The sequence below is a fragment of the Symphodus melops genome (assembly GCF_947650265.1).
Source record: "Symphodus melops genome assembly, chromosome: 1".
In the NCBI taxonomy this organism is placed as follows: Eukaryota; Metazoa; Chordata; class Actinopteri; order Labriformes; family Labridae; genus Symphodus; species Symphodus melops.
The window spans coordinates 1,387,099-1,400,334 of record NC_136691.1 but is presented as its reverse complement, the minus strand read 5'-3'; the positions used below and the strand labels follow the sequence as shown (position 1 = coordinate 1,400,334).

At 44.4% G+C, this 13,236-nt stretch overlaps 3 protein-coding genes across 3 annotated transcripts in view; 1 reads left to right on the top strand and 2 right to left on the bottom strand.

The window, feature by feature from the left end:
* Positions 1-13,236, top strand: part of LOC306824835 (homeobox protein Nkx-2.4-like) — an 85,092-nt gene that overhangs the window by 31,381 nt on the left and 40,475 nt on the right. The window lies entirely within an intron of this gene.
* On the bottom strand, positions 839-2,506 carry LOC306824812 (tripartite motif-containing protein 16-like; the record flags this gene model as incomplete). Its single annotated transcript, XM_079345170.1, has 1 exon — positions 839-2,506. The coding sequence occupies one exon, from the start codon at positions 2,504-2,506 to the stop codon at positions 839-841; it is 1,668 nt and encodes a 555-aa protein (XP_079201296.1).
* Positions 9,734-11,730, bottom strand: LOC306824793 (tripartite motif-containing protein 16-like; the record flags this gene model as incomplete). The annotated part of the gene is made up of 1 exon (XM_079345144.1): positions 9,734-11,730. One exon carries the CDS (start codon positions 11,728-11,730, stop codon positions 10,051-10,053), a length of 1,680 nt encoding a protein of 559 aa, XP_079201270.1. The 3' UTR covers positions 9,734-10,050.

Below are 13,236 nucleotides of genomic sequence, written 5' to 3'. Positions count from 1 at the left end.
TAAGTTGTTTTACTTCATGCAGAATTGCAGACATGCAGAAACTCAGCTGGTACAAACAGGAGAAGGTTTTTTGTTTGTTTGTAATGAAGACAAAGAAGAAAAGGTTGAGTTCATGTGAGTTTATTCAGGATGTCAAACTTCAGGTTGTTCAATCATCAAATCAGTAAAGTGTGTTCAATGTCTCTCCTTCAATCATTTCATGAACACATTCACTTCATCCACACAATCACTTTGTTTGATCAGAATCTAAACCAGGATTTATCTCCTTATTGATTTCATCAGGACGATTACATTTTGAAAACACCTCAGAGGACATTTTTACATCACTTTGAATATGAACACCAACATTTATTCTGACTAACTCCTTTCTTTAAGTGGGATTTGATAGATTTTATACAAATGTACAAAGTGGTGAGAAGAGAAAATCAGCATGAAAGAAAAGTTTGCTGCTCTCTCTCTCTCTGTCTCTCTCTCTCTCTCTCTCTCTCTCTCTCTCTCTCTCTCTCTCTCTCTCTCTTCAGACTCTGAATCAGAACAGAAACAACAGCATATAAATGTATGAACACAAATCATCATTTTCACACAGAGAAATGTCAGTTCAGGTGAACAAAAGTCACGGTGAGCAGTGAAAGAGTCCACGGCTAAACAGACACAGGAAGGAGCGTCACTTAAAGACGCTCAAACATTTACAGAACAGACGAGAAGAGGTTAAAGTACCGCCCATAAAGTTTGATTGACAGGTGACGACCATCAGATCTCAGCAACGAGCATGGATAAAAATCAAGTTGAAGATTTCAAACACAGAAAGTTAAACATCTGTCTCCTTAAAGACGTCTGTCTATTTCAGTTTACACAACTCAGCAGAGTCTCCATCATAACCATAAACCCTGAGTCCAACATGTAGAGGCTGAGTGAATGTGGTCTGGACTCTGTGGAGGAGAGTCATGGTTTCAGAGATGCTGTAGAAGGACAGAATACCTGCTCTGTGATCCAGGTACACTCCTACTCTGGAGGACTCAGGACCTGAGACACGAGTCTCAACTTTGTTGTGATAAAAGTTATACCTGTTGTTGGAACAAAATAACGACCAAGATTTGTCATTAAATCCAAACACACACTCATACCCTGCTCTGCTGATATTCTTGTATGTGACTGCTACATAAACTCCTCCTCTCCACTCCACCTCCCAGTAACAACGTCCAGTCAGACTCTCTTTACTCAGGACCTGCCAACAATCAGTGAATCTGTCTGGGTGACTAGAATAAGACTGGGTCTGATCTGTAAATGTTGCTTTTCTGTTCCCATCAGATAATAACAGCTCTGTGTTTACTGTGTTTGGATCCAGTGTGATGTCACATGAATATTTTAAGAACTCAGCTCTGGTCTTGGGCTCTGGTTGTGACAGTAAAACATCCACTTCAGTCACTGTCTGTGAGACGTTTGTCCATTTGTCTGTCAGGACGTCCTGTAGTTTATCTCTGACTTCTGACACAGCTGCTGTCACGTCCTCAAAGTACCTCAGAGGACGGATCTTGATGCTGGATGAGTGTGTAGATTCACTGAGTGCTGACACTGAGGGGTAGTCCTGTAGAAACTGGATGTGGTCCTGTGTGTGTGACAGCTTCTCCATCTCAGCGTCTTTCCTCTTCAGCTCAGTGATCTCCTGCTCCAGCTTCTCCTGACGCTCTCTGACTCGACTCACTTCAGTTTGCTGCTGGGATCTGACCTGCTGCTTCACATCAGAGCGTCTTTTCTTCATGAGACGGATCAGCTCAGTGAACATCTTCTGACTGTTCCTCACTGTTTTATCAGCAGAGCCATTGATAGCCTCCACCTGCTGTTGGAGCAGCTTCACATCTTTCTCTCCGTCCTGGATTCTCTGCTGGGTGTTTAGTCGACTCACCTCGAGCTCTCTCTGCTTCTCGCTCCTTTCTGCTGCAGCTGAGACTGTGTCGTGACCTTTGTGGTTGTCCATTAAACAGTTGAGACAGATAGACTGCTGATCAGTACGACAGAACATCTTCATCACCTCATCATGACGAGAGCACACGTTCTCCTGGAGCTTCTTGGACGGCTCCACCAGCTTGTGTTTCTTAAAGACAGCTGCTTCAAAATGAGGCTGGAGGTGATTCTGACAGTAAGAGGCCAGACACTGCAGACAGGACTTACAGGCTTTCAGTTTCCTCCCGGTGCAGACATCACAGGCCACGTCTTCAGATCCAGCATAGCAGTGATCAGCAGGAGCAGCTTGGAGTCCAGTCTTCTTCAGCTTCTTCACTAAATCTGCTAACATGGTGTTTTTCTTCAGGACAGGCCTCGGTATGAATTCCTCTCTGCACTGAGGACAGGTATAGACTGCCCTATAATCCTGTGTATTCCAGTGGCCTTTAATACAGTTCTTGCAGTAGCTGTGTCCACAGGTAAGAGTCCTCGGATCCTTCAGGAGATCCAGACAGATGGAACAAGAGATGGATTCTCGGTCCAGCTGAATTCCTTTCTGCGCCATTTCTGCTCTCTGTAACAACGACTGTGTGAGATTCAGTTCCCCATAGATGAAACAAGTTTCACCTGTTATCCACTAAGCATGTCTGTGCATGTGCATGTGACTGTGCAGCTCTTGTTGGTTACACCCAACTCTAAACTGTAGATCTGAATGGGAGGGAACAAGGAAATCTGAGGACAGAGTGCAGCAGGCTGTGTGTGAGAGCAGGAAGAAGAGGGAGGGCTGATCGAGAGAGAGAGAGAGAGAGAGAGACAGAGAGAGAGAGAGAGAGAGAGAGAGAGAGAGACTTGTTTACATTGCTCTTTTAAAAACACTTCTCATGTCAGATTGTTGGGGATGAATTCTTGTTTGAATCGGAGGCTTTCTTGTTTCTGAAAGTGACAATCCAGGGGAGGGGGGACAGTCCATCCCCCCCCCCCCCCACCATCACCAGAGACCAGGTTAGAAAGGAGCTGAAGAGACTCCGCCCCAGGAAGGCAGCAGGCCCAGACAAGGTGTGTCCCAGGATGCTAAAGGCCTGCTCTGCTGAGCTGGGGGAGCCACTTCAGCACATCTTCAACATGAGCCTGCGGCTCGGGAAGGTTCCTGTGCTCTGGAAGACCTCGTGCCTCACCCCTGTCCCCAAGAAGAAGAACCCCAGTGAGCCAGGCGACTTCAGACCAATCGCTCTGACATCCCACGTTATGAAGACCTTCGAATGGCTGCTGCTCCAACACCTCAGACCCCAGGTCCAACACGCACAGGATCCCCTGCAGTTTGCATACCAGGCAAAGGTGGGCGTGGACGATGCCATCCTCTGTCTTCTACACAGGGCTTACTCTCATCTGGACAAAGGGAGCAGCGTGATGAGAATCATGTTCTTTGATTTCTCAAGCGCCTTTCACCATCCATCCCCTCCTACTGAGAGACAAGCTGACCGAGATGAGGGTGGACTAGCACCTGGTGAGGTGGATCATGGACTACCTCACAGAGAGACCACAGTACGTCAGACTGAAGGACTGCACATCTGACACTGTGGTCAGCAGCACCGGAGCACCACAGGGGACCGTGCTCTCCCCCGTTCTGTTCACCCTGTACACCTCTGACTTCCAGTATAACTCTGAGCTCTGCCACATGCAGAAATACTCGGACGACACTGCGATAGTTGCTTGTGTCAGGGATGGACAGGAGGAGGAGTACAGGAGCCTGATCAAGGACTTTGTGACGTGGTGCAGTGACAACCATTTGCAGCTAAACACCTCCAAGACCAAGGAGATGGTGGTGGATTTCCGAAGGAACAAACCACATCTAGAACCGGTTTCCATCGGGGGGGTCGACGTGGAGGTGGTCAGGACCTACGGGTATCTGGGGCTGCAGCTGGATGACAAGCTGGACTGGTCGCCTAACATGGACACTACCTGCAGGAAGGGACAGAGCCGTCTGTACTTCCTGAGAAGGCTGGGGTCCTTCAACATCTGCAAAAAGCTGCTGCAGAAGTTCTACCAGTCTGTGGTGTCCAGCGTCCTCTTCTACGCCGTGGTATGCTGGGGAGGAAACTGCAAGAAGAGGGACGCAGCACGCCTGGACAGACTGGTGAGGAGGGCCGGCTCTGTGGTGGGTACAGAGCTGGACTCACTGGTGACAGTGGTAGAGAGGAGGTCTCTGGACAAAATGCTCTCCATCATGGACAACACACACCACCCTCTGCACAGCACCTTCACCGGGCAGAGGAGCATGTTCAGTGACAGACTGCTGTCACAGTCGTGCTCCACGGACAGACTCAAGAACTCTTTTGTCCCCCTATAGGCCATAAGACTGTACAACACTTCACTGTCACGGCAGGGAAGAAGCACACGGTGAACCCTGGACTCTTTTTTCACTTTTTTTCTCACTCCTCATCTGCACTGCTGACCTCAGAGTCAGCCCCCAGTTGGACACTTTAATGCATATTGATAGTCACCTTACTGAGCACTGGTCACTTTAATGATAATCACCCTAATCATGTCTGGTTTCATCCTACTGTTGTGTTATGCTACATCTGTAATGGTTGACATGATCACCCTAACTAGTCAAAGTTTCACTCTATTGTCTTCAACACTTAATGCTAATCTGCTCCTCAATAGTTGGGTACTTAAATGGCAATCACCCTAATCACTCCTGGTTTCACCTTATTGTTTTGGACACTTAATGCAAATCACTGCTCACTACTCCTGCATTGACTGTTTAACGACTGTACTCACACCTCGGGCATAAGCTCAAACACCTCTGTACATACACATGTAACTAGTTTCTAGAAGGTCAGCCTTTGTTTCCAAGGCCCTTTAACTTGTCTACAGGTTTCTTTTAAACAGCACACATGCTTCTCTCTCCTTCACAGTTTAGGTACATTATGCTATATAAATTTTAAGTCTAATGCTAATGCCAACTGCACAGGTTTAACCTTTACTCTTAGTCACATCGGGGCTGCTGAATCTTGTTTTGGGGATTATTGTATATAGAGAGGGGAGGGGGGACAGCGGGTGTGTATTGTAACCAATGTCTTGTATTGTAACCAATGTCTTGTGTCCTGCCTGTCTGTATACTGCTACTGGATGCTCTGAATTTCCCTCGGGATCAATAAAGTATCAATCAATCAATCAATCAATCAATCAATCAATCAATCTATCTATCTATCTATCTATCTATCTATCTATCTATCTATCTATCTATCTATCTATCTATCATCAGCTTAAAAAAGAACAGTCCACTGGTTTCTTGGAAAACCAAACAACAGCCAACAGTTGCATGATCTACCCGTGAGGCCGAATATATGGCATTAGCTGCGACAATGTAGGAATGTTTACACTTAAAACAGCTGATGAAGTGTTTTGACGGTCAAGGTCACAAATGCTGTGTCTATGAAGACAATCAAGGAGCTATAGCTTTAGCCAAAAATCCAGTCCATAGACAACGCTGCAAGCATGTCGACATAAAATACCACTTTGTTAGGTCCTTAGTGAATGATGGTGAAATACACCTTAAGTACTGCCCAACCAATGATATGGTAGCAGATGTGTTAACGAAGCCTGCTACTAAGTTAAAGCTGGAAAGGTTTAAGATGTTTATGTTTGGAATATGAAGTGTCTGCATTTTTCTGTATGCATGTTCATAGGATGGAATTTGGGAAATGTGAGCAAATGGGGGTGTTGAGATTTGTGCTCTCATTTCATTTTGTGTTGAGATTATGCCCTTGTCTGTATTTGTTTTTCTATTTTGATTTCCCATGTGTTGTCATGTGACCTAACCTGTGTAATTAGTGACCCTACAGGTGAACTTAATAAAAGCACCTGTGCCCGCAATGCGGTTGTTCACACAAAGAGAAGTTCATGTACTGTGTGGTTGTGTCTTCGTTTAACGTTGTTCTGCTAACAGGGGCACACGGTATGCAATTGTATATTTATTCGTAAAAGACATTTTGCTTTGCTTTCGTATAATTTTTGCTCATAAATGCTTTTTAGTTTTGCTCATTTTAGTTTTTCACTGTGTTGCTCACATATGGAGAAGAACAAATATTGATCTAATATTGGCTTTTCTGTACCAGAAGAAGAAGCTTTGGGAGCAGTTATAAAAGAAATCTTTAGATTTTTGACAGAGACTGGCCTTATCAAGAGAATGTAACGCCTATAATTCAAGAGGAGGAGGAGAAATGACCGTTTAAATCCAGCAGATGGCAGTAATGCAACATAAGGATGCCAACTGCTGTAATACTCCAAAGAATAAAAAGAATGACAGTTTTCTGATGCAAGCTGCCAATAAAATCCACAGAAGAAGAAGAAGAAGTATTCCTGGATGGGACAGATGGAACTTTCTCAGTCTGAAAGTAGGAAGTGGAGTGGGACGGCTAATTCAAACAAGCAAATACATGTAAATAACTAGGATGTGTGTTGGACTCTTGATTACAGTTTTGGAATTTGGACTTAGCGGTTGACATCACCTGTTTTGTGACTGGATCAGAATGTCAACACAGGAAGACGATAATATGGAGTCAGGGAGCAGGACTTCAGTACCTAGTCAGAGAAACTATTGACTATAATGATGAATAGAAAAGACAGGAAGTGCAGAGGGAGGAGCTGCGGCTGCACAAGGTTTCCTCTTATTCAACTTTTGTTACAGATTCATTCAGTCGTCACAGTCTACAAGTTAGCTGCAGAGTCTACCAGCCAGGTGTTGGTGTGGAGGATGCCATCCTGTACCTGCTACATCGAGCCCACTCCCATCTGGATAAGGGAAGCGGCACTATGAGGATCCTCTTCTTGGACTTCTCCAGTGCTTTCAACACTATCCAGCCCCCCCTGCTCCGGGACAAACTGAGCGGGATGGGAGTGGACCCCCACCTAGTGAACTGGATCTCTGACTACCTCACGGGCAGGCCTCAGTACGTCAGGCTGATGGACATCACGTCTGACACTGTGGTCAGCAGCACTGGAGCCCCCCAGGGCACAGTGCTGGCTCCTGTTCTCTTCACCCTGTACACCTCGGACTTCTGCTACAACTAAGAGCTGTGTCACATACAGAAGTACGCTGACGACACAGCCATTGTCGGGTGTATCAGGGATGGCAGGGAGGAGGAGTACCGGACACTGGTGGGGGACTTTGCTGCATGGTGCCACACGAACCAGCTACAGCTCAACACCTCTAAGACCAAGGAGCTGGTCATTGACTTTGGGAGGTCCAGACAGAGGATGCAACCTCTTCTGTTAGAGGGAGCTGAAGTGGAGGCTGTGGACTCCTACAAATACCTCGGGCTGTGTCTAGACAATAAACTGGACTGGACAACACACACCAACCACCTGTACGGGAAGACACAAAGCAGGATGTACTTTCTAAGGAGACTGCGGTCCTTTAACATCTGCAGGAAGTTGCTGGGGATGTTTTACCAGTCCGTGGTTTCCAGCGTGCTTTTTTACACCGTGGTATGCTGGGGGTGGGGGCAGCATATCCAAACAGCACACATGGACAAACTGATCAGGCGGGCCGGCTCTGTGGTCGGCATGAAGCTGGACTCTCTGGTGACGGTGGCAGAGAAGAGGACACTGGACAAACTGCTGGATATTATGGACAATGTCAGCCACCCTCTGCACACCGTCATCAGTAACCAGAGGAGCCGGTTCAGTGAGAGGCTGCTCCTTCCCAAGTGCAGAACCAACAGACTCCAGAACTCCTTTGTCCATCATGCCATCACGCTCTACAACTCCTCACTTGGGGGGAGGAGGACTAGAGCACACGGGACAGAGGGGTAGGAGTTGGAGCGTCTTTCCTTCTACCCCCACTGTGCAATGACACATGGACACTTTCACTTGTATGTGCAATAATAATCTCAACCAAGTGCAATAATCGCAATAATAATCATTGCCTTTTTTTTTGTATATTTTGCTTCTTCCATGCATATTTTTTGTATTTTTTCTCCAACGGAAGAGTGTTCTATTATTTATTCTCTATAGACTGGTCTAGTAATGACTTATTTTTGTAGGCCAAACCGAAAAAATGGCGCCGGTGGTTCCGACGAATATTCACCTCTGGGATTTTTGCATTGGATGTTGCATCATTGCAGAAAATAATCTGTGTGTCAAACACACGTTTCTGATGCTGTTTAGTTCAGCTGATAATCTTTACAGATAAACATCATTTATATGAAGTTTGAAGAGTTAATGCAGCCCAGAGAAGTAAAATGCTAACGTTATGCTCTAGCGAACTACACCGCGGTCGGTTTATAATGACGTCACGACCGTTATGCTTCATCGATCTAATCATTGGATTTCACAAGCTAGCTAAACGTTAGCTTAATAAGTTGTTTATTAACCTCATATTTACAAGAGCACTGAAAAACATGACTAGAGGCTGTAAGGAGGATTAGGGAGAGAGTTCCCGGCGAGATGATGTTTAATGTCTCCATGACAACCACTGTAGTTTCAGTTAGCTACTTGTTAGCAACCGCTGTTTAAAGTTTGCGTAAAAACTTTAAAATTCACTAGTGGGGTCTTAGCTAACGTAGTTTATCTCGTCTAACAAAACATCAACATCTCTTCAGCTTGTGTTAAACACAGACCTTATTTCAGGCGTAGAAACACAAACACATTCAAAATCCCCATTTAGACTTTTAGAGGTTAGAACCACGGCGTTAAAATGCTAACTCACTTCCTGGTTTTAGGACTCAAAACTACACCAGTCTATTAAAACACACCATGTATTCAGTAATAGATCCTGTTCAAATCTAATGCATACAAATAGAATTACAGTAATCCAATCTGGAGGTAACATGCATTTGTTACCTCCAGCGCCGTCTTCTGGATGTCCATGTTCCGGGAGAGCGTGGTCAGCTTCCTGTCCCCGTGCCTGCTCAACGCCGTCTGTAAGTAAGGTCCTTTACCTGCTTTTTGTGAACAAAACAATGAGCATGGTCTTGTTACCTGCTCTTTTGTTAATGTTAACAGACAAACAGTAAGGTCCTTTACCTGCTTTTGTAAAGTGTCTCGAGATAACGCCTGTTATTAATTGAAGCTATATAAATAAAGATTGATTGATTGATTGATTGAATATTATTTATTCATTTTTTTAAGCAAAAATACAAATAAAAATCGTCTTCTGCTTCTAAAAGAGGATCTGATGCTTTTAATTGCCCCACAAGGATAAATAAAATGTCAAAAAAATAAATTAAAATAAGAGCTTTTTCAATGAACACATTAAAGTCTGAATTTTAGTACAACACGACTTTCAACAGAACAGAATAAGTTGTTTAACTTCATGCAGAATTGCAGACATGCAGAAACTCAGCTGGTACAAACAGGAGAAGGTTTTTTGTTTGTTTGTAATGAAGACAAAGAAGAAAAGGTTGAGTTCATGTGAGTTTATTCAGGATGTCAAACTTCAGCTTGTTCACACATCAAATCAGTAAAGTGTGTTCAATGTCTCTCCTTCAATCATTTCATGAACACATTCACTTCATCCACACAATCACTTTGTTTGATCAGAATCTAAACCAGGATTTATCTCCTTATTGATTTCATCAGGACGATTACATTTTGAAAACACCTCAGAGGACATTTTTACATCACTTTGAATATGAACACCAACATTTATTCTGACTAACTCCTTTCTTTAAGTGGGATTTGATAGATTTTAAACAAATGTACAAAGTGGTGAGAAGAGAAAATCAGCATGAAAGAAAAGTTTGCTGCTCTCTCTCTCTCTCTCTGTCTCTCTCTCTCTCTTCAGACTCTGAATCAGAACAGAAACAACAGCATATAAATGTATGAACACAAATCATCATTTTCACACAGAGAAATGTCAGTTCAGGTGAACAAAAGTCACGGTGAGCAGTGAAAGAGTCCACGGCTAAACAGACACAGGAAGGAGCGTCACTTAAAGACGCTCAAACATTTACAGAACAGACGAGAAGAGGTCAAAGTACCGCCCATAAAGTTTGATTGACAGGTGACGACCATCAGATCTCAGCAACGAGCATGGATAAAAATCAAGTTGAAGATTTCAAACACAGAAAGTTAAACATCTGTCTCCTTAAAGACTTCTGTCTATTTCAGTTTACACAACTCAGCAGACTCTCCATAATCAAAAACCCCGAATCCAACATGTAGAGGCTGAGTGAATGTGGTCTGGACTCTGTAGAGGAGAGTCATGGTTTTAGAGATGCTGTAGAAGGACAGAATACCTGCTCTGTGATCCAGGTACACTCCTACTCTGGAGGACCGAGGACCTGAGACACGAGTCTGGACTTTGTTGTGAAAAAAGTTATAACTGTTGTTGGAACAAAGTAACCTCCAAGATTTGTCATTAAATCCAAATTCACACTCATTCCCTGCTCTGCTGATATTCTTGTATGTGACTGCTACATCAACTCCTACTCCTCTCCACTCCACCTCCCAGTAACAACTTCCAGTCAGACTCTCTTTACTCAGGACCTGAGGCAATCTAGTGAATCTGTCTGGATGTCTAGAATAAGACTGGTTCTGATCTGTATATGTTACTTTTCTGTTCCCATCAGATAATAACAGCTCTGTGTGTGCTGTGTTTGGATCCAGTGTGATGTCACATGAATATTTTAAAAACTCAGCTCTGGTCTTGGGCTCTGGTTCTGGTCTTGGTCCTGACAGTAAAACATCCACTTCAGTCAGTGTCTGTGAGACGTTTGTCCATTTGTCTGTCAGGACGTCCTGTAGTTTATCTCTGACTTCTGACACAGCTGCTGTCACGTCCTCAAAGTACCTCAGAGGACGGATCTTGATGCTGGATGAGTGTGTAGATTCACTGAGTGCTGACACTGAGGGGTAGTCCTGTAGAAACTGGATGTGGTCCTGTGTGTGTGACAGCTTCTCCATCTCAGCGTCTTTCCTCTTCAGCTCAGTGATCTCCTGCTCCAGCTTCTCCTGACGCTCTCTGACTCGACTCACTTCAGTTTGCTGCTGGGATCTGACCTGCTGCGTCACATCAGAGAGTCTTTTCTCCATGAGACGGATCAGCTCAGTGAACATCTTCTCACTGTTCCTCACTGTTTTATCAGCAGAGCCATTGATAGCCTCCACCTCCTGTTGGAGCAGCTTCACATCTTTCTCTCCGTCCTGGATTCTCTGCTGGGTGTTTAGTCGACTCACCTCCAGCTCTCTCTGCTTCTCGCTCCTTTCTGCTGCAGCTGAGACTGTGTCGTGACCTTTGTGTTGGTCCACAGAGCAGAGATAACAGATAGACTGCTGATCAGTACGACAGAACATCTTCATCACCTCATCATGACGAGAGCACACGTTCTCCTGGAGCTTCTTGGACGGCTCCACCAGCTTGTGTTTCTTAAAGACAGCTGCTTCTAAATGAGGCTGGAGGTGATTCTGACAGTAAGAGGCCAGACACTGCAGACAGGACTTACAGGCTTTCAGTTTCCTCCCGGTGCAGACATCACAGGCCACGTCTTCAGATCCAGCATAGCAGTGATCAGCAGGAGCAGCTTGGAGTCCAGTCTTCTTCAGCTTCTCCACTAAATCTGCTAACATGGTGTTTTTCTTCAGGACAGGCCTCGGTATGAATTCCTCTCTGCACTGAGGACAGGTATAGACTGCCTTATAATCCTCTGTATCCCAGTGGCCTTTAATACAGTTCATGCAGTAACTGTGTCCACAGCTAAGAGTCCTCGGATCCTTCAGGAGATCCAGACAGATGGAACAAGAGAAGGATTGCCGGTCCAGCTGAACTCCTTTCTGCGCCATTTCTGCTCTCTGTAACAGCGACTGTGTGAGATTCACTTCCTCTGAAGCAAGTTTCACCTCTGATCTACAAAGCATGCGTCTGTGCATGTGACTGTGCAGGTCTTGTTGGTTCCACCCAACTACAAACTGTAGATCTGAAGGGGAGGGAACCAGGAAATCTGAGGACAGGGTGCAGCAGGCTGTGTGTGAGAGCAGGAAGAAGAGAGAGGGCTGATCAAGAGAGAGAGACAGAGAGACTTGTTTACATTTCTTTTAAAAACACTTCTCATGTCAGATTGTTGGGGATGAATTCTTGTTTGAATCAGAGGCGTTCTTGTTTCTGAAATGAGCTCTTCTGCAGTCCTTGAAGTTCAGTCTGCTTCAATGAGGATCATTTTAATACAGTTCTCTTCTCTGAATCCCCACAGTACCTGAATGCACCACATGATCAGACTCTGCAGCTAACTTGTAGACTGTGATGACGAATGAATCTGTAAAAACAGTTGAATAAGAGGAAACCTTGTGCAGCCGCAGCTCCTCCCTCTGCACTTCCTGTCTTTTCTATTCATCATCATAGTCAATAGTTTCTGCTGCTAACTAGTCTATTCTCACTATGACACTTTATTATATGATGATGTATATCAACACTATGTACAACTGTACTTCTGCACATGTTCACCAAAGTGTGCTTATGTGGCAGGGCAGGCGTGGGGATTTTTGGATTTCCTGTAAAAGAATAAAATGTTGCTACTGACAACACCACCTGGGGACTTGCACCGCAGGAGATACACAAATATTGGAACCAAAACAGGAAAATTAAAGACACATAAGTTTGAAAAAACTGAAGAGGCAGAGTCATTTTACCAAATTATAAAAAAGGTATTCATTATAGTAAATCAAAAGGAAACAAAAGGCAAACGTAGGTTGAACCGAAGCTGTAGGGAGGGAAAACTAAACAAGGACCAAATACTAAGTGAATTAACATTGTGTATTTTAATACAAACTAATAGTCAAAATCACATTTACTAGATATATTAAAACACTAATCAACAAAAAGGAATAAACCAAAACTGAGCTTAAGCCACATAGTTAAGAGGCAGACTACGCTGAGGAAGGTGCGGGGGTGCTACCACATACTCACCGTTGTGCAGCACAGCAAACCTCACAACAAACCAAAACATCAGTGCCTTGTATTAGTGACCCAGTGCTCTTAACTCTCATGTGAAGTGGAGGAACCTCACCCTGGGTGACTAGCCTCTAAACATAGTGGCTCAGTGGCTGAAAGAAAAGGACAACAAATTAAACCAAACAGTGTAGGAAAAGAACAACTTCAGGTGGTGGCAAAACTAAAGCAAACTAATAACAAAACTGAGGCAAAACAGGGCAAAACAGGGCAAAACAACAGCAGTTAAAACGCATAAAAAAAGAAGAAAGAAACCATTAATAAAACCACTGGTGAAGTGTAAAGTAAAACCAAGCCACCCTACTCACCAAGAACCCTTCCAAACAAATGCCAGGCCACCTCAG